Source organism: Ovis canadensis, chromosome 14 (genome assembly GCF_042477335.2).
Source record: "Ovis canadensis isolate MfBH-ARS-UI-01 breed Bighorn chromosome 14, ARS-UI_OviCan_v2, whole genome shotgun sequence".
NCBI classification, from domain to species: domain Eukaryota; kingdom Metazoa; phylum Chordata; class Mammalia; order Artiodactyla; family Bovidae; genus Ovis; species Ovis canadensis.
Genome location: NC_091258.1, coordinates 47,547,004 through 47,570,934, shown reverse-complemented (window position 1 = coordinate 47,570,934; position 23,931 = coordinate 47,547,004). Strand labels below are relative to the sequence as shown.

General features: G+C 46.1%; 1 protein-coding gene across 1 annotated transcript in view; it reads left to right on the top strand.

Moving 5' to 3' along the window:
- Positions 1–21,432, top strand: part of CMTM4 (CKLF like MARVEL transmembrane domain containing 4) — a 73,502-nt gene extending 52,070 nt beyond the window's left edge. The window contains exons 2-4 of the mRNA XM_069548939.1: positions 9,363–9,539; positions 17,161–17,259; positions 18,308–21,432. Of these exons, the coding sequence (XP_069405040.1) occupies positions 9,363–9,539; positions 17,161–17,259; positions 18,308–18,472 (441 nt within the window). The 3' untranslated portion in view covers positions 18,473–21,432. The remainder of the gene's footprint in view (positions 1–9,362; positions 9,540–17,160; positions 17,260–18,307) is intronic.
- The last annotated feature ends 2,499 nt before the right edge of the window (positions 21,433–23,931 follow it).

The following is a 23,931-nucleotide window of genomic DNA, read 5'->3' as shown; positions in this document are numbered from 1 at the left end:
AGATGGAAGGGAAAGACCTGCTATGCCTTTTTCTGCAGTTCTAGTCTCAGGGACCCCAACTGAGCATCCGCTGAGAGTGGTTAGAATGGAACAACTTCTTGAAGTGCAGTGGCATTTTAACAACTCACCTGTTGGATCTCTGTGACTAAATGCCAAATGTGCTCATCTTTCAGATGTTGTTTTCAGTACTGGTGGGAAGTTGTTGTTGTTATTTAGTCATTAGTTCATGTCTGACACTTTGGCCACCCCATGGACTGTAACAATCAGGCTCCTCTGTCCATGGGATTTCCCAGGCAAGAACACTGGAGTGGGTTGCCATTCCCTTCTCCAGGGGATCTTCCCAATCCAGGGAATGAACCCACATCTGCACTGCAGCTGATTCTTTACCACTGAACCACCTGGGTAGCCCCACGGGTGGGAAGAGAGATATTTTAATTTTGAGTGTGCCAGAGTTGATGAGAGCTTGGTCTGATTCTGAAGGTACTTTGAACCCTGCTTGTGTGTGTGTGTGTGTATCAGTTAACAGGTCCTTGGTTGTTGCTACCCTGATGAGTAAATGAGCTTCTGTGTTTTACTCTGTGCATTTATTTAATTGGAGGATAATTACTTTACAATATTGTGATGATTTTTGCCATACATCAACATGATTCAGTGACAGGCATGCATGTGTCCCCTTCATTCTGAACCCCCCTCCCACTACCCTCACCACCCCGTCCCTCTAGGTAGATTCAGTTCAGTTCAGTTCAGTTCAGTCGCTCAGTCGTGTCCGGCTCTTTGCGACCCTAGGGAGGCACGCCAGGCCTCCTTGTCCATCACCAACTCCCGGAGTTCACTCAAACTCATGTGCATTGAGTCGGTGATGCCATCCAGCCATCTCATCCTCTGTCGTCCCCTTCTCCTCCTGCCCCCAATCCCTCCCAGTATCAGAGTCTTTTCCAATGAGTCAACTCCTCGCATGAGGTGGCCAAAGTACTGGAGTTTCAGCTTTAGCATCAGTCCTTCCAAAGAAATCCCAGGGCTGATCTCTTTCAGAATGGACTGGTTGGATCTCCTTGCAGTCCAAGGGACTCTCAAGACTCTTCTCCAACACCACAGTTCAAAAGCATCAATTCTTCGGTGCTCAGCTTTCTTCACAGTCCAACTCTCACATCCATACATGAGCACTGGAAAAATCATGGCCTTGACTAGACGGACCTTTGTTGGCAAAGTAATGTCTCTGCTTTTGAATGTGCTGTCTAGGTTGGTCATAACTTTCCTTCCAAGGAGTAAGCGTCTTTTAATTTCATGGCTGCAGTCACCATCTGCAGTGATTTTGGAGCCCCAAAAATAAAGGCTGACACTGTTTTATCTGTGCATTTAAATTGTGAGTGACCTAACAAAGCTGCATACTTACCAGCACACCCTTTTTGTGTTTCCCAAACTCATTTCCCTCCACACACTGCTAAGTAGTGTTAATAGGAATCCTGAGAAATAAAACCATTTTTTGTTCAGGTCATGTAGTCCATGTGTCAGATGAAGGTAAACAGGTTTTTGACTGTGAGGCTTTTCAGAAAGGTTAACATGCTCATGTGTTCCGAGGACCCCAAGACCAGGAGGGATGTCATTATGATGGAAACAGCATGGAGCTTAGCGTGAGAAAACCCAAGGCTGGGTGGCCGTGGGGGCCGCAGCCAAGCACTCTGTGTGAATTCAGGACTGCTGCTCTGTAACTGGAAGAGTCAGCCTGCAGTAGTTGTTTTCAAACTTAAAATAATTTTTTTTTAAAGCACAACAGAAATATTTTCCCAATGCATAAACCAGACTGATGATTTGCAAACTATGCTTCCTGGAGTGTTGGACCAGGAGACTATTAACAGGTGTTCTGGGGAATTCCCTGGTGGTCTGGTTAGGACTCCGCATTTTCACTGTTGAGGGCACGGGTTCCATTCCTGGTCGAAGAACTAAGATACCCGGGAACTAAGATCCCACAAGCTACACAGTGTGGCCAAAAAATAAAAATAAAAACAGGTGTTCTGTTCCTTGAACAGAAGAGTTTAGGAACCACTAAAACAAAAGTACTTGGGTGAGGGGCTAGGTTCTGTGCCTACACTCCACCTCACCCCCAGCTAAGGAATTCAGTGTGGAAGCAAGGCACCACCGCCAGACACAAGCATTCACTGACTCTGCTGCTCTCCAGAAAACCTTCTAGAGCCTCCTGCTGGTCCCCAAACTCTCAGTGATCCTCAACCCACACCCCCAACCCTGCCCCAAGCCCCTGGTACCTGGTTAGTTACCTGTCTGTGTATTTTGGGGTGTGGTGGCTGGGTTGGAACAGAGATTCTGAGCACAGCAAGGCCCCAGGTGCCACTGAGCTGTCAGGGTCGGGGAAGAAGCCGTGTGACTACATAGGAGCCATGCAGATTAACGTTATTCCAGACATCTTCGAATCTGGAGAGTCATTTTTACACCTGGTGGTTTTTAAGACTCCTGAAAATTGTTTTTAAAAGCTGTGACTTTTGCTTGTAGGTATATTTTTAAATAAGCTTTATGAAATCCTTTGATAAACTGGTGATCATGGAAGGTTAGGATTTTGTCTAATCTTGCAAGATGCTTTCATAGATGCACAGGTACTGTTCCCTTAGGTGTGAGGGGGGAGGGTCCTTGCCATCCCATTGGTGAGAGCATGTGTGTGTGTGTGTGTGTGTGTACATGCTAAGTTGCTTCAGTCGTGTCCCACTCTTTGCGACCCTGTGGACTGTAGCCCGTCAGGCTCCTCTGTCATGAAGATTCTCCAGGCAAGAAAACTGGAGTGGGTTGCCATGCCCTCCTCCAGGGGATCTTCCTGACCCACGAATCAAACTTGCATCTCTTTTGTCTCCAGCATTGGCAGGCGGGTTCTTTACCACTAGCGCCACCTGGGTAGCCCAGGCTGCCTTTTTCCTTTCTTTTTTTAATGAAATGAGCAATATTATGTTGGTTTCAGGTGTACGACAAAGTATAAGATTCAGATGTATATATATATATATACACACATATATATATATACATTCATGTACACATATATATACATAAGCATATCATATGTTAGGCCTTGGAGATAATGAACTTTTCTGATAAAGAAATGGGACTGATGTGGATTTTGGAGGGTAACTTTCATTTTCCCTTTAAGTGTATAATATCATTTTAAAATATTCATGACTAGTTTCAAAACAAATAAATGATTCTTAGAAGTCACTAAAATGTAGCTCCTAATAAATATGGATGTTTCCCCAAAGTGTTTACACTTAAAATTATTTAATTTTAAAAATAAAACCACACATACTTATTGTAGAAATTTTGGAAAGTAACAGAAGCCTAAATTAAAAAAAAAATCCACAGTCCTGCCACATAGATGGATCCCTGAAATTCCAAACGTTTTATACTTTTCTTTGTTTTTAAAAAATTTAAATAATATAGTCAATATCTTTACCTTAATAGTCTGTTATGAATTGATTTGTAGGGAATTCCTTGGTGGTTCAGGGATTAGGACTCTGAGCTTCCAATGCAGGGGCCTGGGTTCCATCCCTGGTCAGGGAACTAAGATCCTACAAGCTGTACAGCCAAAAAAAAAAAAAAAAAGAATTGATCTGTAAAACCATTTGAGTCTGGTATCTTCAACAGTGAGTGGTATAGTAATGTATCTATCCTGCAAAAATTTTCATTGTAGTAAATACCCAAGACCTGTTGTGCAGGTTTAACTCTATGCCAGGGTGCCCTTTTTAGTCAGTATGAGCTTGAGTATGCCATAGTAACAAACAAACCTAAAATCTCCATGGCTTAGGACAAGGGAGGTTTCCTTCTCCCCCATGTCATGTGCTCATCTCAGGTCAGTGGGAAACTGGCTGCCCATCAGCCTCACTCAGAGGCCACCCCCACCAGAAACACTACTGGCCAGCTGGAGGAGAAGCATCATGAAGTTGCTCACAGTTCCTGAAGGAAGCCAGAGGTAACAGGTGTCTTGTCCACTCACCTTTCTTTGTCCAAACTCAGAAGCAGAGCCAGGTTTTGAGAGGCTTGAGACTCATATAATTTTGGAGACCCACTCTTAAGGAAAAAGGTTTAGAATTAACAATATAAAACTAGGTACAATAGTATTTAAGAATGAGAAGCACACAAAATTACCAATTTTAGAAGTATTTTCCTTCTGTTGGTTTTTTTTTTTTTTTTTGCCTCCACTAAGATACGGAGAAGGCAGTGGCACCCCACTCCAGTACTCTGGAAAATCCCATGGATGGAGGAGCCTGGTAGGCTGCATTCCATGGGGTCGCTAAGAGTCAGACATGACTGAGCGACTTCACTTTCACTTTTCACTTTCATGCATTGGAGAAGGAAATAGCAACCCACTCGAGTGTTCTTGCCTAGAGAGTCCCAGGGACAGCGGAGCCTGGTGGGCTGCCGTCTATGGGGTTGCACAGAGTCAGACACGACTGAAGTGACTTAGCAGCTGTTAAGATAGATGGTATTTGAATGTTAGTATGATCAGTTAATTTTGAAAAAGTGCACAAAAATTGATCTGAAGTTTAGGAGGACATCAGAGCAATCTGGGGCTTCCCAGGTGGCACTAGTGGTAAAGAATGCACCTGCCAAGGCAGGAGATGCAAGAGACGCAGGTTCGATCCCTGCGTTGGGAAGATCCCCTGGAGAACCCACTCCAGTATTCTTGCCTGGAGGATCCCATGGACAGAGAGCCTGGCGTGTTATAGTCCATGGGGTGGCAAAGAGTTGGACATGACTGAGGGACATAGCACACACCGGCCAATTCAAGCTTTAGTTTGCCCACTCCCTTGTGTCGGGTGATGTCATTACACAATCAATGTACTCTATCACTGCATACGTCAACTTACTGATGGGTGTGTGTAGGAGGCTGTCACTGGAACGTTTGTCTCTTCAGGCTGTTGCTGTGCGTTGGAGGCAGCTTTGTGTGCATTTCATTTGGGACTGTCAGACTTTGTCAGTCCAAGATTTGTCAGATACTTCATAATGTGATCTGATACACTGGCCACATAAATTATATTAATCTCCCACGCATAGGTATTTTCCCTTTATAGTACTGCTGCAGGTTTCTGCCCTATGAGTCCCGGAATTCTCATCAGTTCTATTTCATGTGATGCCCACCAAAATGGGAGGAAAGGTACAGTGTGTTTATAATTGGATACTGTGCCTTATGGGGTATATCCCTGTTTTGAAATAACTTCCGTTTAGGCACCGATGAAAAGAGAATTGTCCGCTGACGACTGTTTCACGCATTTGATGATCTGAAGAATTCTCCTGCTAAAAAATTCTAGCTTCTGACCCCTTGTGATTTCAAACCCCTTCTTCCTTCGCCACTCAGACACTTCTAGCTTGGCATGGAAGGGCATGTTGATCTTGTGAATTTTAAGGCCTGTTTCTTCATCATGATGTCAGATCAGCACATATCTAGAGGCCATTGCTGCAGAGGGAAGACTAAGTGGCTGTCCGTGGAAGCGACCGCTAGACCCAAATTCAGTCTCTTTCACTCAGCTTCCAATTAACCGACTCCCCCAAACGCCCACTGTTACTGCATCACTACTGGCAAAAGGCATTGTAATGGATGGGAAGTTGAGGCACAAGCTTCATCATCCTGAAAATAAATTCGCCCTGGGAAACTCAGCCCCAATCTCCAACTCTACCGTGAGCCCGGAAGTCAGAGAACAGGCTGTACTGTGAACCATACTGTTGTTAGCACAGTGCTCCAGAAGGGTCCTGATGGTTTTCACTCCCACCAGTAGTAACAGGGGATTATTTTTAAAGTTTTATGTCATCTTAATCAGCCAGCTGTTTGCCCCCATCCACACTTTTTGATGTTGCAGCCATAATTAGCCATGGTTGTGGAAATTTGACAACCTGTTTTGTTTTTTGATTTAATTGGAGGCCAATTACTTTACAATATTGTGATGGTTTTTTTGCCATACATCAACATGAATTGGCCATTGCCATATATGTGCCCCTCCCTCCTGAACCCCCTCCCCATCCCAACCCTTCAGGTTGTTACAGAGCACTGACAACCTGTTAATATCAACACCTGTCAAGCAAATATTTACTCCTGAGCAGTTGGTAGGTGCTACGCAGAACGGACTCTCTTCCAGGGTGCACCTGTGATCCCCTGGTGAGCAAATGCAATGGTTCTTCCTTATTTACATCTTTTTTAACATCTCTGTACAGTCTTACATGCATCTTTGTTTACTGCGGAATTGTTATAAGTTGAATTGCTTTTGATTCTGTAGGTGCTTCGAAGCTGTTGGCTTCCAGTGTAACTTTGAGTCTCTGTTTTCTTTTTGGCCATGCCACACAGCATACGGGATCTTAGTTCCCCAACCAGGAATGAAACCCATGTCTCTTGCAGTGGAAGTGCGGGGTCCTAACCACTGGACTACTTGAGTCTCTGTTTTCTTATTGGCTATTAGATAGGTTTTACTTCAACAATGATTGTTAGATTTGACTGTGCTGGAGGAAATTTGACATTTGCTGTACCAAAAGGCAGGCAAAAAAAAAAGTATTCTCCTTACTAGAATTTATGGTCGGTTCGTTTATGAGAAAGGGGGCAAGAATATACAATAGAGAAAAGACAGTCTTTTCAGTAAGTGGTGCTGGGAAAACTGGACAGCTCTGTGTAAAAGAATGAAAATAGAACATTCTCTAACACCATATACAAAAATTTAAAAATTGGCTTGAAGACCTGAATGTAAGACCATAAAAATCCTAGAAGAAAACATAGGGAGAACACTCTTTGACGCATGTGGCATCTAAAATATAGCACAAATGAACTTATCAATGTATAAAACAGAAACAGACTCACAGACATAGAGAATAGGCTTGTGGTTGACAAGGGGGAGAGGGGATGGGAGAGATACGGATTGGGAGTGTGGGATTAGCAGATACAAACTATTGTATATAGAATGGATAAACGATAAGGTCCCTGCTCGGGGAACTGAGACCCCACGAGCCTGCTGCTGCTGCTGCTTAGTCCCTTCAGTCCGGCTCTGTCGACCCTGTGGACTGTAGCCCGCCAGGCTCCTTCGTCCGTGGGGACTCTCCAGGCAAGAGTACTTGAATGGGTTGCCATGCCCTCCTCCAGGGCATCTTCCCAGCTCGGATCAAACCCCAGTCTTCTGCATTGCAGGTGGATTCTTTACCATCTGAGCCACCAGGGAAGCCCCAGCACCACAAGAGAAGGTCGACAAGTCACAACTGAGACCCAACACACCCACATTTTTTAAGACAGTGTATAGTTTATGTTAGAGTATTACAGACCACCTAAACACCTATCAGTAGGTATTACTGTATGTCTGTAGTTGTGTATGTGTGTGTATTTATGTCTAACTCTTGTGATACTGTGATTTGGAATAATGAAATATGTATTTGGTCTTCATTCCATTTCTGACACAGAGCTCTTAAAACTTGTGGAATTTCCTAAGTGATAAGAGGTGTTTGATGTCTATATTTTTTATATTTACAACAAATCTCTTTCAGCCACACCTGAGTTTGTGTTAAATGAGATGATTTTTGGAAAGCTCCTAAGGATGGGGGCTGATTGCCAAGGGAAGCAACCAGGTGATAAGAGAGTGGGAACTTTTAACCTTACCTCACGACTTCTGGAAAGGGAAGGGGACTCCAGATTAAACTCTATAAAAACTCTTGAACAGGATTGATCTTCCACGTTGGTGAGCCAAAGCACATCCAAGTGCTGGGGGTGGGTGCACTTCAAATTCCAGACAGACAGAGGTTCCTGTAATTGAGACCCTTCTGGACTTTGCCTTGTGTATCTCTTTATCTGACTCTTCAATTGTATCCTTTAATAACTTTATAATAAACTAAAGTGAACTTTGTAGTAAATCTAGAACCTTCTCATAGAGGCCTTCCATGGTCACTCTGCCTAAAATTTCCAACACCCTTGTCCTAGTTACATTTCATCTTCCTTCCCTGCTTTGAATTTTCTCCTTTGTACTTATCACTGTCTAATATGATACGTTTTAAAATTTAATTAAAAAAACTCTTCATTAGCATATGAGCTAAAGAACAGGGAATTTTGTCTGTTCTGTGCACTCCTGTGTTGCATGGCCTATCTGATTTGCATATTCTTGAAACCGTTTTTATTTTAATATGTAAGAATGTAGGTGTTATCTTCCCACACAAATATGGTTGAAGTTAGCATACCAGAAACATTTGTAACTCATCAGTAGAGTGTATTATTTCTTGCCAATTACAGGGGTTAAAAAAAATTTTTTTTCTGGAGTTTCCCTTATATAAACTATTTTTTTTGTGATTTGATTGTAAGTCAGGCATATGATTCAGATGGAGAATTAAAGTGTCTGGTTCTGTAGAGAGTTAGGAGAGCCATTGGGAGCAGAAAGTGTGTGCTTAAAAGGCCTGTAATTGTAATGTGTTGACTGTGAAGAAAGCTGAGCGCCGAAGAATTGATGCTTTTGAACTGTGGTGTTGGAGAAGAGTCTTGAGAGTCCCTTGGACTGCAAGGAGATCCAACCAGTCCATTCTGAAGGAGATCAGCCCTGGGATTTCTTTGGAAGGAATGATGCTAAAGCTGAAGCTCCAGTACTTTGGCCACCTGATGCGAGGAGTTGACTCATTGGAAAAGACTCTGATGCTGGAAGAGATTGGGGGCAGGAGGAGAAGGGGACGACCCAGGATGAGATGGCTGGATGGCATTACGGACTCAATGGACGTGAGTCTGAGTGAACTCCGGGAGATGGTGATGGACAGGGAGGCCTGGCATGCTGCGATTCATGGGGTCGCAAAGAGCCGGACACGACTGAGCGACTGAACTGAACTGATACAAGTCCTTCTAAAGCTGTCTCAGTCAGCCTCATAGTCAGACCTCACACAAGTCTCAGTCAGCCTGTGTGATATCAGCTGAACCAGAAGGGTAGTTGCAAATATTTTAACATGGACACCACCAGGACCCGGCCCTGTTAATGTTTGACATCACTCTAATAGAGACTGTGAGTGAGAAATGCACAGAGGCGGCGTCCACTTAGTGGGGCAGAGGCAGAACTGAAAGCGCTGTGAGCCTGCTCCTCTCTGCTTCCTCACGGGGGCTGCACGCGCCAGCCTGGTGCCGGCGTTCTGTGGTGGCATGGTTGTTCACATGTGGAATTTGACCCTTTCATTAACGCCCATGTACCTATTCTTACGTAAGAATTGGATCAGGTCACCTTCCTGTCTGTGATACTGCCGTCCCCAGGGGAAAGCTCCGTGGTTGTTGTGTTGTGGTGGCATTTGAGTTTTATTTAAAGGCGACAGGCACGTGTGTCCACAGATGTGTGCTAACCATACATGTTCATGTGTGTTTGCAATTTTCTTCCCAGGTCTTGGCCCTGATCGCATTCATCTGCATAGAGACCATCATGGAATGCTCCCCGTGTGAAGGCCTCTACTTTTTTGAGTTTGTGAGCTGCAGTGCATTTGTGGTGACCGGAGTCTTGCTGATTCTGTTCAGTCTCAACCTTCACATGAGAATTCCCCAGATCAACTGGAACCTGACAGTGAGTAAAAGTCATGTTCTCTGACTAGGAAAGGATCAAGTCGAGTGCTCCACGGCTCCCAGGAAAATGAGGAACCATTCCATGGCATGTTTGGGACTGGTTCATTTTGATACATAAGTATTCCCTTGTAATACAACTGTGAAATTTTAAATTTCCATCCTGGGTTGAATAACATGACTGCAGAATTAATGGGACCTTCACTAATGACAGAAACATAATGATTATTCTGACTTTAAAGATGTCATTTCAATTTGGAGATCCTTTGAGACGATTGGTAATGTTGATATTTATAGAATATGGGAAAGAGAGCATGGAATGAATACATTTGCATATTTTCACACTGGACCTGAAAGCTGTTTGCAAAAGTGCTGATTCGGGAAGAGCTGAAAATATGAATGAAATTGCCATTAACTTGTGAAACCTAGGAAATATTATTACTATTAAATTCAGAGCAGCTGGGAGGCCCCAGAGGGTTTGCTGGGTTCATCAGCGAGTCTTGAGGAAATGTGTCCTTTGCTCTCCATGGTTTGGGCCTCTTAACTCTGACGGCCCTTAGTCTCTGGTCGGCACGGGAAGCTCAGGGCCGGTCACTCCCAGGCCCCCTTTCCTGAACTTGTGTGACTTGTCCCTGCTGTGCCAAGCAGGAGAGTGAACTTAACAGCACTTTGTTGTCTTGATATTTCTTTGCAAATAAGCACGTGCAGGATCTCAAAGAGAGCCAGTCAGGGAGACACAGGAAGGCCCTATCAGCTGCCTCGGGTTGCGGGGGAGGGGCTCTGAGCCCACTTGCGCTCACGTGGGCTCCTCTCCTGCTGGCCGGGCCCGCAGCACTGAAAAGCATGGCCTGGAGCGCTGGAGCCTGGAGGAAGCAGCCTGGCTGGTCGCCTTGCCTGGCGGGGCCACTCCCATGGTGTTCCAGTGGGGGAACCAAGAGGTGACCATCTTCCTGACAGAGTGCAGTCTGCGTCCTTCAGACCCTTTTAGGAAGAAAAATAAAAGGAGAACTGGGCTAGAAAAGTTGTCCATTGAAAAGTTGGTTTCATCCTGACATTGAAAAGGAAGAAATAAGCTCTAAAACCTCAAGATTTACTGGAGGCATTTCATCACAGTTTTTGGTGACAGGTTTTAGTGTCTCAGCTCTTTTTAAGATAAAGTCTATGTTAAAGAAAATGCTTCCAGTGTTGTGATCTAAATTGACTGTAACGAACAGGCAGTGCAAGAGTACCTCGCAAACCTCCCCCAACCAGCATGCAGGCTCCGTGGGGGCAAGGTCATCGTCATGGGGTAGGGTACATTGGAAACCCAGACCCCTAGTGTCTGCCTCTGCAGCTGCTGCTAAGTCGCTTCAGTAGTGTCCGATTCTGCGCAACCCCATAGATGGCAGCCTACGAGGCTCCCCCATCCCTGGGATTCTCCAGGCAGGAACACTGGAGTGGGTTGCCATTTCCTTCTCCAATGCATGAAAGTGAAAAATGAAAGTGAAGTCGCTCAGTCGTGCACGACTCTTATCAACCTCATGGACTACAGCCTACCAGGCTTCTCCACCCATGGGATTTTCCAGGCAAGAGTATTGGAGGGGGGTGCCATTGCCTTCTTAGACACTCTGCTAGAGTGTCTAAGGCCAAAATAAATACCTTTGAGGGAGGCGCTGGGCTGGGCTGTGAATAAAACCACACCAGAGATCCTGTTTGACAAAAAAGCAGCTACTAAGATGGTTAAGACCCAGGGGCTTTGAGTTAGGCTACCCTGTCTGTATTCAAGTCCAAGGTGGCTCTTAAGAGCTGTATATGACCCTGGGCAAGTCACTTAGAGCCTCAAGTGCAGATAGGGTTGTTTTAAGAATGAAATGAGACACGTGTGTACAAAGGCTCCAAACCAGTGGGCACTGCTGCCAGTATGAGAAATAGTAACTTTACTGTGAGTCAGAGGCCATTGGTGTCTGTCAGCCATGTCATTCTCCTGTAGACTTCACCAGCTTTGACTTCACACCCTGAATTCTGTCTTATCTACTTATTTGACAGCCATAAATTTGTTAGAAGACTTCATACCTCACTCAACTGTATAACATAGGCAATTATAGCCATTTTCTTACAATAACTTCTAAGGGAGTAGAATCTGCAAAAATACTGAGTCACTCTGCTGTACACCTTCCTTTTTTTTTTTTTTTTAGAGAAAGAATTGCCAGGAATTCCCGGCAGTCCACTGGTTAGGACTCTGCACTTTCACTGCCGTGGGCCCGGGTTCAATCCCTGGTTGAGGGACTAAGATCCCACAAGCGGTGTGGTGTGGCCAAAATAATAAATAAATAAATAAACAGTTAATTTTAAAAGGACCCCTGATCCCAGATCACCATAACAACAAAAAAGACTTCAGGTTCTAATTAATTTGTTCAGGACTTTATCTCCAGAAATACCTATTTGGTGAGCTTTCTTAAATACCTAGTTTTTCTGTTTTAACCGTGAAAGTCTTTCCACTGGTTGGCAACCACATGTTGGGGGTTGTATCAAAATGCATCTTTTTCACTGGAAAGTTAACATCCCTCCTTTTCTTTAGGATGGCGTTGGCTGGGGCAGATGACTGGGTAGTGCCCCTGGCCTCCTCTCCCACCCTGTCCCTCCGTCCTTCCGTCCTTTTCCTACCACTGACTACCAGGGTCTCCCACTCCCATAGCTGGCAGTCAGAGCCCTCCAGCCCTGGAAGCTCAGTCAGACTTTGTAGAGGAGGGAGGTCCGCACATGTCTGCTCTACTTCCCTACTTCCTGATCTCCCTTCTCAGCTTTTATTGTCAAATACAGCATATTCAGAGAAATCTGTAGAAGTCAAAGTACCGTTTAGTGAAGAATGATAAAGACTGTGTAGCCAGACCCCTGGGTCAAGAGTTAGGACAGTGTCAACACCCTACAAGCCTCCCATGTGTCTCTTCCAAACATGGGGACTACCTTTTCCCCTCTACCATCCACTCCCCCCGACACTCCGTCCTTGAAAGTCCTCTGGTCAGGATCACTGGGGGATGGCTGTGCTCCTGGATCCTCAGCCCTCTTCCCAGTCCCGCCGCCCCCCACCAATTGTTTCAGCCCTGGAGTGCGCCCTCAGTCTCTCTCCTGCCCTGCTCTCTCCTCTTGCCTCTGATGACACCAGAGTCTGTTTTTCTTCTTCCTCTTATGTTCCTCCTTTGATGGCCTTTGTGGTGTCTGCTGTCCTCAGGTCAGGACAGGTGTTTCCTGCCCTGAGAACCCAGGCTGGGTGCTCTGGTGAGCTGAGAGCAGTCTGGAGCCACCCAGAGGGGCCACCTGCAGAGTCCTGAGGCTTTGCTCTGACTCATTGTGTGGTGGTTTCTGACACCACTTTTAACACCAAATATATAGGTGGTTTTTTTTTTCCCCTACACCAAATCTGTGTAGTTTTTCCACACTGAGTAATTCTCTAAGACCAACTGTGCTGTGCTTAGTCGCTCAGTCGTGTCTGCCTTTGGCTCCTCTGACCATGGGGACTCTCTTGGGTATTCAGCAATTCAGTTTAGTTCTGACACTAATTCCTGGAGTTAATGCAGACTCCACAGGTTAAAGGGCAACTAAGGGCACTCAGGAAATGTTAAGGAATCTGGGACAAAGACCAAATATATATTTTTCATTATGCCAAACTCATCTTTTCTAGAACTCAACTTCCTCGAGGCCCTTTATTAGAGGTGTCTTGGATCCTAATTAGGTTAGGACCCAGTGAGACACTGGGAGTTGTATGATTGGCGCAGTAGGCTCTCTATAGATGGTAGCTGCCCCATAATTCAGGGGGCTCCAAAGGGGCTTCACTGGTAGCTCAGAAGGTAAAGAATCTGCCTGTAGTGCAGGAGACCTGGGTTCGATCCCTGGGTCGAGAAGATCCCCTGGAGAAGGAAATGGCAACCCGCTCCAGTATTCTTGGCTGGAGAATCCCATGGACAGAGGAGCCTGGTGGGCTACAGTCCATGGGATTGCAGGAGTTGGACACGACTTAGTGACTAAACCATTCCACAGAAGAGTTCCCGTCCTTTATGTCTTAGTGCAAAAAGAATTTAGCGAGAGGCAAAGTGATAGATAAGAAGTGATTTATTAGAACCGGATGCTTGTGAGGGTTATAAGCAGCTGGGTGAGAGGGCTACAGTTTTAAAATCAAAGGAAAAGTGGGGAGGGGAAAAAGACCACTTTTTTTTTTTTTTTTAATAGATGTCATGCCTCCATCATCAGCTCCTCTTCCAGGTTGAGTGGGGGAGTTTTTTTGTCCCTACCTAATTAAGCCAAGATGGTCATGGGACTGTGGAAATGTTATTTCAGGTCTCAGCACAGTGAGGATCTTTACTTTGAAATGTCACCTTTCCATAAATTACTGCCTTTTTAGGTGTGCAGAGAGCATGTCCTAGGGGCCATAACCTGCTGAGCTCCCAGGCAGGCTGTGGGTCTCCTGCGCCATTGTTTGACTGTCTTGGGGCACGTCTCATGCTTGTGCTGCACGGTTTTGGTGCTCAGGAACCCTGCTTGGTTTTGTAGTTAAGCAAACCTGTTTTCTCAAGTGCCTGTTAACTTACAGGGGTCTCCCGAATTTTTTTACTTACAATCCCTTAGTGGGATCAGCTGTTCAGTGACCTACCCTGTCCCTCTCCTCTGTCTCCGCCACTCTGTCATCAGTACTATGGCCAGTCTCACGGTACTGGGGCTGTCAGGGCACAGTGTGGGCTGAAAGGTTGTAAACCTCTTCTCTTACTCGTGTGTAGAACTGACTTCAGCCAGGCGCAGAGCCTGGTGATTAAGCAGTGGGGGTGGGCACCTGTCTGGGGCCAGGCTTTGGGAGCTGAAAGCAAGCACGGGGTAGACGCTAGCTGCTCTTCTGTGTGCTGTGTGTGATGCGGTCTTGTGTGAGGTCTGGGAGAACACAGTGGATTCCTCAGGGGAGGAGGCCTGGAGCAGGTCAGTTGGGGAAGTTCAGAGGAAATGCCAGATTCCAGTTGAGCCTCAAGGGATGAATAGGCACTTGCTGGGCACAGAGTATGGAGGGGTGGGGCGCGCTGTAGGGTGGTCCACTCTCTGGGACTGGAGCAGGATCGTGGGCTTAGGGCCCCGTGGGGCTGGGTATGTGATGGAAATGGGCAAGTGACGAGATGGGCCGGCGGTCCGTGAGACCCAGAGGTTGCTCTCCTAAGTCCCAGCCAGTTGTGTTACTTCACGGGACTTTTAAGAACGATTTTTCAGGAACAGCTGAAAGTTGGATTTTTTTTTTTTTTTTTAAATTTTGGTTGCACTGGGTCTTCGTGGCAGTGTGAGGACGTTCTCTAGTTGTGGCACAGGCTCAGCAGTTGTGATGCATGGGCTTAGTTGCCCCAAAGCATATGGATGTGAGTTCCTACACCAAGGATTGAACCCAAATCCCCTGCATTGGGAGGTGGGTTGTTAACCACTGGACCACCAGGGAAGTCCCTGGACTTTTTTTTTTTTCTTTTAAAGAAGTTTCTTATTTATATGAAATGTCCAGGATAGGCAAATCCTTAAAGACAGAAAAGCAATTGGTAGTTGCCTAGGATTAAGGGAAAGGATGAAGAATTAACTGCTAATGAGTATGAGGTTTGTTTTGGAAGTGCTAAACATGTTCTAAAATTAAATTGTGGTGAATTATATCTCAATAAAGCTGTTATTAAAATCATATGTGATAGCAGCTGTGCAGGGGTAACTACTTAATACAGGGGTGTAATACTCTAGAATTCCCTAGACTGTCTTTCACAAGTAGATGTATGTTGTGATATGTGAATGCCAAAAAATGGAACCATTAAAGTCAAGCTTTCCCATTTGAACTATCTTGGGTATCTTCCATGTTAAATATAACTATATCATTAGTTTTAATGACTGCATATTGTTCCAATTGGAAATACCATTTTACTTAACAAGTCTTTTATTCTTAAGTATTTTATCTTCAGTTTTTTGCTATTTTAAATAACATGATGAACATCCTTATGCTTAGGCCTTTTTGCAACTAGTATGCTATTTAAGATGATTTAAGAAGTATGCTGTTTAAGAAGATTTCCAAATGTGGAATTCATAGACAAATAACATGCACGTCTTCAGAGGAGATTGGGCATGTTCAGGGTGGTATAGCTGTAGACACAGGAACCTCTTCAAAATCTCAGCATTTTATCATAAAACATTTCCTCCTGTTTCTGAGTAGCCTTTGGTTTAGAAACTATAATTGTCTTTATCCCTGCAGCTCTTTACCCAGAGTTGTGTGTAACTAAACACATCCAGGTTTAACTTTGTGAAACATTTGTCCTGGCTTCACGCTGGTCACCACTGAAAACTGCCCTGCTGGTAGACCTCTCTGGGTAGAGTTTGTAGTTGTACTTCGCTGCTGTCCATGAGCAGGGGCAGAAGCAGAGGTGCTGGCCAGGAGTGTGGCAGGAGATGCTGCAGGGCTCAGGACTGTTAGGAGGTGAATGTTGCCATCTTTAAGGGGGAGATGGCCCCCAAAGCCAGGCCAGCCGGCGGGACCCACCGGGTGGTGATGACACAGTCAAGCTGGCACCTAAGCATTGTAGGGTTTTGCCTGGTTTCTCTTTCCCTGTAGAGAGCATAGAGGCGCTTTGGTGTGACCCAGGCTGTGGGGGTCTAATGCACAACTGGAAATATCAGAAGTAACAATAAACGTGCAGGGAACCCTAAGTGTGGGCTAGGCACATGCTTGGTTTTTCATGTACGCTGTTCCACCCAGTCCTTGAAACAACTCTGGAGGGGTGGGGGACTGTGCCCACATATGACACCAGAGGGAAGGTGACCTGTCCACAGTTGTGGGTGGTTAGGCCCCTCATCTGGGTGTTTATCTGAATCACTGTGCTGTATTCCCCTAGACAAGTAAGACAGGAGCTAAATCTTTGAAGCGTTGGATTTGTAACCTGATTTGCTTTGCAAGGAGCTTAGGGGAAAATCCTGTAGGCTTTAGCATCATGGAGACTTGGAAGACCATGCACGAGGAAGAGAAGTGTGCAGCCTGGCTAAGTGTGTGCTCCAGGTCTGGAAGCAGCACTCTTTATATGTCACAAACGCATGAAGGGGCTTCACCAGTTTAAGTCTATTCTTGTCCATAAGAGGATTTGAACGTGTTTTGAAAAGAAGACAATAGAATTCTACCTGGTAATTAGTGAGTGTGTCCTTGTGGGTTAGCAGTTTGGTTTCTATAATAGGTCATTAAGAAATGGTCATTTAACATGGTGACTTCCTTGGTGGTCCAGTGGTTAAGGCTCTGAGCTTCCTCTGCAGGGGGCATGGGTTCAATACCTGGTCAGGGAAAATGATCCCACATGCCTTGAGGCAAGGTCAAAAAAGAAGAAAGAAAGAAAGTAAGAAATGGTAACAGGATGTGTTTGGTTAAAGTGTGGATTTTTCTGTGGTGGTTTATCAAACAGCATCATTAACTATTTAATTAAATAGGATTAATAGCATCCGCTTTGCCTTCCTCTGTGCAATCAATACCCTTGGGCCACCAAAATAAAAATAAGGAGCTATCAGAGAGGCTGGGCACTGTGCTTTTTATGTCAAAAGTTCTTCAGTGATTTTTTCAGACAAAACCTGCAATGATCCTTTTCAAGTGACTCTATCTTATTCTTTAGGATTTGGTCAACACTGGACTCAGCACTTTCTTTTTCTTTATTGCTTCGATCGTACTGGCTGCTTTAAACCATAAAACTGGAGCAGAAATCGCTGCCGTGGTAAGTGAACGCGAAAGGTCAAAACAAGGCTGGTTCATACACTTTCTGTGCCTTGCTGCTCTGTCCCCTGGGCCTGTGTCCTACTGCTTCTCCTTTAGCCTCTCCTTTGCTAATGATGTCACTGGGCCAGCGAGGCCCCGGTCCCTTTAGTGCTGTGGTTCTTAAAGTGTGGTCCCTGGAACAGCAGCATCACCCGGGAGTTTGTTGGAGATAGCATTCTCGGCCTTCCCCAGAGCTGCCGAATTGGCAGTGTGTTTTAACAAGCTCTCAGATGCACGCTCTGGCTTGGGCACCTCTGCTTCAGTCTCTGTCCAGCGGAGGCCTGGATGTCTGAAAGGGCTGTTGCTTTTAAGGGCCTTCCCTGCCAGTGTGGGGTGTTCATGAAGATGCAGTCTGGACACCACATGGCAGTCAGCACAGTGAGGGGTCGGGGAGGAGGATGGGACCAGGTAAGGTAAGACTGTCTCTCTCTCTGCTCTGCCTTTCTTTATTGTTTGGTATTTACAAAGAATATGCAGCACTTTTATAACTGAGAGGATGGTTAAAAGGTTTATTGAGAGTACTAAACTATGAGCTCTCCAAGGTATCACTCAGTAGGTTCATCAGTCATTATCTAATCATTAAAACACCACCACTTCTGACTCTCAAGCTGCCCACCCAGAGCTGCCCACATGAAAGGCAGTGGGGCTGGGGAACTAAGATATGGAATGCTGGGCCTTGTGGCTTGATTTGGGGTCACACTTGAGACCCTGATTTTTCATCTACATGGTGTTTTGTCTACGTGGTATTTCTCCCAGGGACCAGTGTCATGAAGGTCTGTGAAAGAGGCCCTTCTGTGATCTTTTTTCCCTTGTAGATCCAGAATACTTCGAAGGGTCCTGAGGGCTGCCTTTTTGTGGGTCACATGACTATGAACTTGGCCAGGGTCTCACAGCTGGACATGTAGTGGGGTCTGGGTGTCGGGGTTATAGCCAGGAGAGGCTAATGCACCTCGCTCACTGTAAGCTGCCCAGGGGCCCTGCGGACTAACCCGGCTTGTGTCTTGTAGATATTCGGCTTCTTGGCAACAGCGGCCTACGCGGTGAACACATTCCTAGCCGTGCAGAAGTGGAGGGTCAGCCTTCGGCAGCAGAGCGCCAACGACTACATCCGCGCCCGTACTGAGTCCAGAGACGTGGACAGCCGGCCCGAGATCCAGCGCCTGGACACGTGAGGGCGCACTGAGTCTTCTTCCCTCTGGTCCTCATGCCCGTACTTTCAATCAAGTTTTTCTTTCCCTCATCACGTCAGATTATCATGTGACTAAGTTGAATTTTGTCCTCGTTGGTAATAGTTCATTCTGGGCAAGGGTTTTCACGGCAGCCCTGATGGGTGCAGGAGGCGGGGGACCCCGTGCCCAGCCTTTCACAGAGGCGGTGGGAGGGTCCTGCCCCCCCCCCCCCCCCCCCCCCGCCCACCGCCCCCCGCCCCGGGTGTGGTGACCGTGGGAGCCACTGTCCTTGCGGGCCACCGTGTCCCCTTCACTGTCCCTGAGCACAGGCTTCGCAGCTGACTCTGAGCCACCCCCTCATATGTATTCATGATGAGTCAGGACTTTGGATTAAATGGGGGCTGTTAGAGTTGAAAAAACAAATACAGGAAGTGAAACTTTATGGTTGGAGCGGTGGGTCAGCAGTGCTTTCTGGGCAACCCGCATAGAGGCCCTGGATGTGCTTTAGTCTCGCTGCCAGGATGCCCCTCTCCCCACTGTTTCCCTGCCTGGGGGCACCGGGACCCCAGCAGGAGCGTGGACAGCCAGCTGTGACACCAAGGGTCTCGGTGGTGGGTGTGCCTGCTGGGTGCTTTGCTGGCTCTGGGGGAGGCTGGCACCCTCTTGGCTGGACTCCAGGGCAATGCTGCCCATCAGGAGGTCACCATCTGTCTCCTACCCTCCTGAGACATCCCTGGAATCATCTTCCTGAATCCAGAGGCTCCTCCAAGAATACGAGGACCATCTTGTTTTCCAGTTTCCTAGCTTCCCTGAATACGCCAAGGCCAGACTGCAGATTTTCTGTCATCTTGCCTTCCCAGATAAAAGCCACAGGAGAAATACAGATTGTCCCACCAGCCCGGACCCTTGCCCATTTGCTGGCCTCACGGACCAGAGGTGGGGACACGCCTCTGTTTCAAGGGTATGCACTGATTTTCAAACACCTGAGAAGAGTTCTAGAGTGAATTCCGAGTGGCTCCGTCTAGGATTTGAAAACTACTTGAATCTGCACCGTGACACCCCTTTCACTGATGTTTCGGAGGGCGGCGACCCTGTACCTCAGGGTCATAACTACGAACGTCGAACTTGGAGGCTGTTGGGGAACATTTTAGTTACATAAGGTTTTGTATGAATTCTCGATAAAGTGAAGATTATTGTGGTGACTAAGTTACACAAGCCCCTGCGATGCTGTAGTTTTTTGTTTTTTTCTGTTGGAGACTAATTGTTTCTCTTACGGAAAGTTTGTTTTTACATGTCGAGTTTTCACTCTGAACTGTCCTTAATGTTTACAAACCTCACTCTAGCTCTAATATTTTGTGTTTCACCCTCACCAAGGAAAAGAATGCTCACTGCTGGTGGGAAGATTTTGCATTAATGAGGAGAGTCCCCAGGATCTTGTGCTAGTGAGCGCTTGCATTTTCAGCAGCAGGCAGTGTCATGAGAGAGGGGGCCTCGGGGAGCAGAGCCTGTGTGAGAAATGTCCAGCCCTGCACAGGCTGGCATTGTCTTCTGCAGAGCGGAGCAGCGTACGATTTCCTGCATGGGTGTCTTCGTCAGGTAGCACTGCTTGGCTGGGGACCCCGTAGGAAATGGTACTGTGCCGTCTCTGAAGGGTTGGGGTTAGGGCTCCCTGAACTGAACATCCTATACAACTCAAGTTCTGCTGAAGTTCCTTTCTGGGGCTGTGACCCAGGCCACCTGTTCAAGCCCCTGGTCTGGTCAGAGACCCAGCTTGTCTGGGAGTAACTGACCTCCCACTGTCCCCACCTAGGGCAGCCAGGCCTGGTCACGGCGGGTCTGACTGAGCCCTCTTCCCATGGATGTTGTGAGGCAGTACAAACCAGGCTTCACAAACCTCATACCTATTATGTGTAGTGATTTTTGAGGAGATTATGACATCTGGATTTTATCTGTTCATTTTATATATTTATTTTGCATTTGTAGAGTGTATATGCTTCGTCAAAATGGGGCTTATTGCCCTCTGAGAGTTCCATTTAAAAACAGGGTTACAAAGACTCAGCCTTGCATCAGATGGCGCCCACTTAGAAGGACCACCCTGAACTTTATCAGAAATCTCCTTCTGGGATTCATGTTACTTAGCCTCAATAAAAAGCTGCCTTTGAAGTGAGATTGGAAAAAAGAAGACTCTTCAGGCATGGGTTGTTGCCCAAGTTTTTCCAAGTCACTTCAATAAAACCGGTTTATCATCCAGCTGAAAGGAGTCTGTTGGTATCAGCTGCAAGGAACAGTTCTGAAGCCCGCTGAAGTTGTACACGCTGACAGATGATAACAAGTGATGACACCTTGTGCCATAGGCCACTTAAGAATTAATTTACATGTTAGTGTTAGAATCTTGGAATTATTTATGTCCCTGTAACTATTTAAAGTCCTTTGTGCCATGAGGCTCTCCCATGGTTTTTGTAAATATATTTCTTTATATTTAATTAGCTCCCGGTATAGCCAAAAGTGACCAGATGTACTTATTGGTGTACTGTAGAGTCATAAGTCTTGTCACGTGGTGAGAAGGAAGGAAGGAATATGGTTGTCTAGTGTGAATGGAAAGATACTCGCATTTTCTTTGTGTTGTTTCTGTGTACGAACAAGACAATCTAGATTTGGGGAGGCTTAAAAGGGCTTTTTTTTTCTCTTTTTTGCAAATTGAAATAAGCTTATTTTTGCATTTAACAGTTGTAATATGGACCAGTGTCAGTTTGGTTTGGGGAATTTTTAAGACTGAGGCAATCTTAGTGTTTTTTAATTTTCTGGTGGGATGATATTGGCATTCACAGTTGATGCCCAACTTGTATACATTTGAATTTGTTCCTGGAGACTGGATGGTTGAAACCCTCAAGCATTTGGTGGAACCTCTGGTGGTTTTAGATGGATACAAACACTGACGTCTTCAGAGAAAGTTTATCCTGGCATCGATCTGGTTGATGTGGTATTTTTTCTTTTCTCTGATTCTCCTCTACCCTCCCTTCACATTGCCGAAGGCACGGCAGGGGGGTGGGGTGCCTTACCCCTTTCATACAGAGAGATTCCAGTCACGAGAGCCTAAAGGTATTCGTCAGCTCTATAAAGATACTCGTCAGCTCTATAAAGATACTTGTCAGCTCTATATAAAGCCAGGGAAGGCACAAGCAGTTACAGATTAAAACCTCATAGCAGAAGTTCTATTTGAAGTAAAAGAAACAGATTTTCACTCTGCAGCAAGTCATTCAAGAGAGACTACCTTTGCCCACAGAAAGGCAAGAGTGTTGACGCCTGCCCAGTCCCAATATCCATGTCTTCCTTGGCAGCTTGAACCAAAGTGCCAACGTGGATGGAGCCCAGGCTGGCTGCAGGGAAGCCGGGGACCCAGTCTGGTTCTGGGGGCTTGGCTCTGGGAAGTGGATGTCACCCCCTACCCTTTGGGCACCATCACTGTCCCTTAGCTAAAGGCTCCTTCCTGTGGGCAGGCATGGAGTGCCTCTGACCCCACCCCATGTCAGAGGCTTCTTGAGAGAGCTTTGTGACTCAGTTGAAAACATGCCTAGTCTTTTAAAGTTTGCAGTTTCATTCGCCTTTCTTTGAGGCTTTCTGAGTGACTCAGTCTTGGGTTGAGCCACAGGCAGCCTCTGAGGAGCTAAAGCACTAACTCTGGTCTGCACATGTATGTGAATTCCTGCTTGCAGCAAATGACCCTTGAATACCTCCTCCAGGTGTCATGTGTGTGTGGCCCAAGCTCACCTTTTCTCATAGACTCACCTGTGCTGTTTGGGAAGGAACCCCTCGCTGCTCCATGTGTTTAAGAGGTGGACCAAGTCCCTAATCTTAGGCTCTGCAGGATTTTCTGTGGGCTGTTCTTAGAATATGCCCTAAAAGAGTGTGGAGACAACACGTGGCCACTTTAGGGATTCTGGGAGGCAATGACGATGTAAGTGGGTCCCAGTGTGCCACCCATGTTCCAAACAAAGCAACCACGAAGTCTTTGTGCCAAGGCCCGATAGTCATTTTCTCCACATGTGGTTTACCGGAAAACATGACACTAAGCAGATAGCAAAAGGAGAAACCAACTCAGCTGAGGGCTGCTTCTAAATTGACTGTCCCAATCACATAAAAAATGGCTTCCTGCTCTAATGACTGCCATTAGCGAGTGAGGTCTCCAGACACATTTCCAGCCCCTGGTGAAGTGTGCAGAATCTGGGGGCTCTCTTATTTCATCAGCACCCACTCCCAGGACCAGCTCGGTGACAGCTGATGAGGGAGCGAGCAGGGGCGGGTCTGGGAGGTGAGAAGAGGGGGGAGGAGGCCCAAATCATCTGCTGAGGGCCTGTCGAGAGCACTGGACATGGTTACCCACCCCGGCTGTGCTTGGTTAACTACATCCTGCCCTCTTTGGAAAAGTGAGGTCTTGTATTCTGGAACCCATGTGAGAGCGGGAGCCGAATGTGGGGACCAGCGTGCCTGGGCGCTGCTGGGCTCTTTGTGTGAGTTTGGGAACTCACAGGTGTGGGCAGGTGACTCAGATTCTGATCGGGGGCCCCCTCAGAGAGGACGCAGACCCGACACCGCCTGCCTTGAGCCGTGTAAACCTTCCTGGCTCTTTGTAAAATCTTTATTTCTTCTCCCCTCAGCAGATACAGCTGAAATCATAACTGTCTGGTTGAGAAGGTAATTGGAAATCTTTGTGGCTCTTTACATTTCTTTTATTTAGAAACCTTTTCTGCTCTCAATATCTGTTAGATCTAAAGAATTTTTTTTCTCAAAGTTTAATGTTTGTTTAGCTTTTCTTCATACCAGTAAATGGCGTTTATATACTTATAGGCTTGAAACTCCCTTCTTTGGTTTAGATTATATTCTCATTTCATTTGGATGTAATTTCTCAGCCTTGGGGATTTATTTTTTCCTTTCTTGTTTTTATTATTCTATAAACATTAAAAAAAATTACCCACCAGCCCACTGAGTCTAAATCAGTGGCAATTTGCCTAAAGTTTAGTTTATGGATCCTTGAATTATGTGTCCTTTTCACAGGATTAGTTTGTTGTCTAGCTTTCATTCCAAGACTTCAGTCTGGGTGACTTGCTATCTGGACACCCTGGCGTGTCATGTCTCTTTTGGGATGTATTCTACACAGGGCTGAGAGCCTTGAAGAAGGGGTTAATAGCCTGGACTCTACTGAGCTACATCAGAACTTTCATTTAGAGTAGGACCTTGTCTCAAATGACCTTAATCAGCTTTGCTGGCAGGATTAGGGTGAGGCCCGAGTTTTTCACCATTGCGCCTCAGAAGCGAGAACGCGTGACGCAAGTGATTTGACGAGGGTTTGTACGGGATTCAGTAATAGTCTGAAACCATCCAATTGGAGTCATCTTGGGAGGATGCTGCTGAAACCCGGTAGGAAGCGCCCCTTTTATCAGGACAGCCATCTGAAGGAATGGCCA